Below are 661 nucleotides of genomic sequence, written 5' to 3'. Positions count from 1 at the left end.
TGACACACTTCATTCCCCCAAAACAGCATTTATCAAAGCTTCATTTTTACAATTTGACTGTTGTGAAACTACTGCTAAAGGGGAAAAAATGGGGCCCTGGTCTCAGCAGTTTTACCTATGCATCTGGAGAGGGACCAGGAAGAAGCCCTGCTGGTGGCACTGACAAAATTCATCCCTTCAAGCACACCAGAACAGATAAATCCACACAGCAGAGGGATGAATCCACCCCCATGTCCTACAACAGCTGAACATCAGCATTAATCAAACCAGAACGAAAACACACACAGAAATGGTTGCTTTGCTTTTTTCATCCCTCAATACCCAAGCCTTTTGCATTCCACTTCCCAGCCCCAGTCTTGGAAAAAGCCATCAACTGTCCACACCCTCTGTTATTTGACAACTACAGCCAGCTACAAGGATCTGCATCCCTGGAGGGCTGCATCTCTCAAAGAGGATGAAAGAGGCAGAGAAGGGGTATCATGAGCTGCGGCCACAGATCTGCTCAATGTGGTAGATCTCCTTGGGACAGTCAGCAGACAAGATGAGAGGTGAGTCCTCTGTTATCACAACATCATCCTCAATGCGCACGCCAATGCCACGAAACCTCTCTGGGGCACTCATGTCATCCTCAGGGATATAAATGCCTGAAAGAAGAAAGGGA

General features: G+C 47.2%; 1 protein-coding gene across 1 annotated transcript in view; it reads right to left on the bottom strand.

The window, feature by feature from the left end:
- Window positions 1–201: 201 nt before the first annotated feature.
- The window catches only part of XPNPEP3 (X-prolyl aminopeptidase 3), a gene marked incomplete at its 5' end in the record, with an annotated part of 9,901 nt that continues 9,441 nt past the window's right edge, over window positions 202–661 (bottom strand). Inside the window, one exon of the mRNA XM_010168397.2 lies at window positions 202–644. Within this exon, the coding sequence (XP_010166699.2) occupies window positions 478–644 (167 nt within the window). The remainder of the gene's footprint in view (window positions 645–661) is intronic.

The sequence above is a fragment of the Antrostomus carolinensis genome, unplaced genomic scaffold (genome assembly GCF_000700745.2).
Source record: "Antrostomus carolinensis isolate BGI_N321 unplaced genomic scaffold, ASM70074v2 scaffold4595, whole genome shotgun sequence".
In the NCBI taxonomy this organism is placed as follows: domain Eukaryota; kingdom Metazoa; phylum Chordata; class Aves; order Caprimulgiformes; family Caprimulgidae; genus Antrostomus; species Antrostomus carolinensis.
This window is presented reverse-complemented; position numbering and strand designations above follow the sequence as displayed.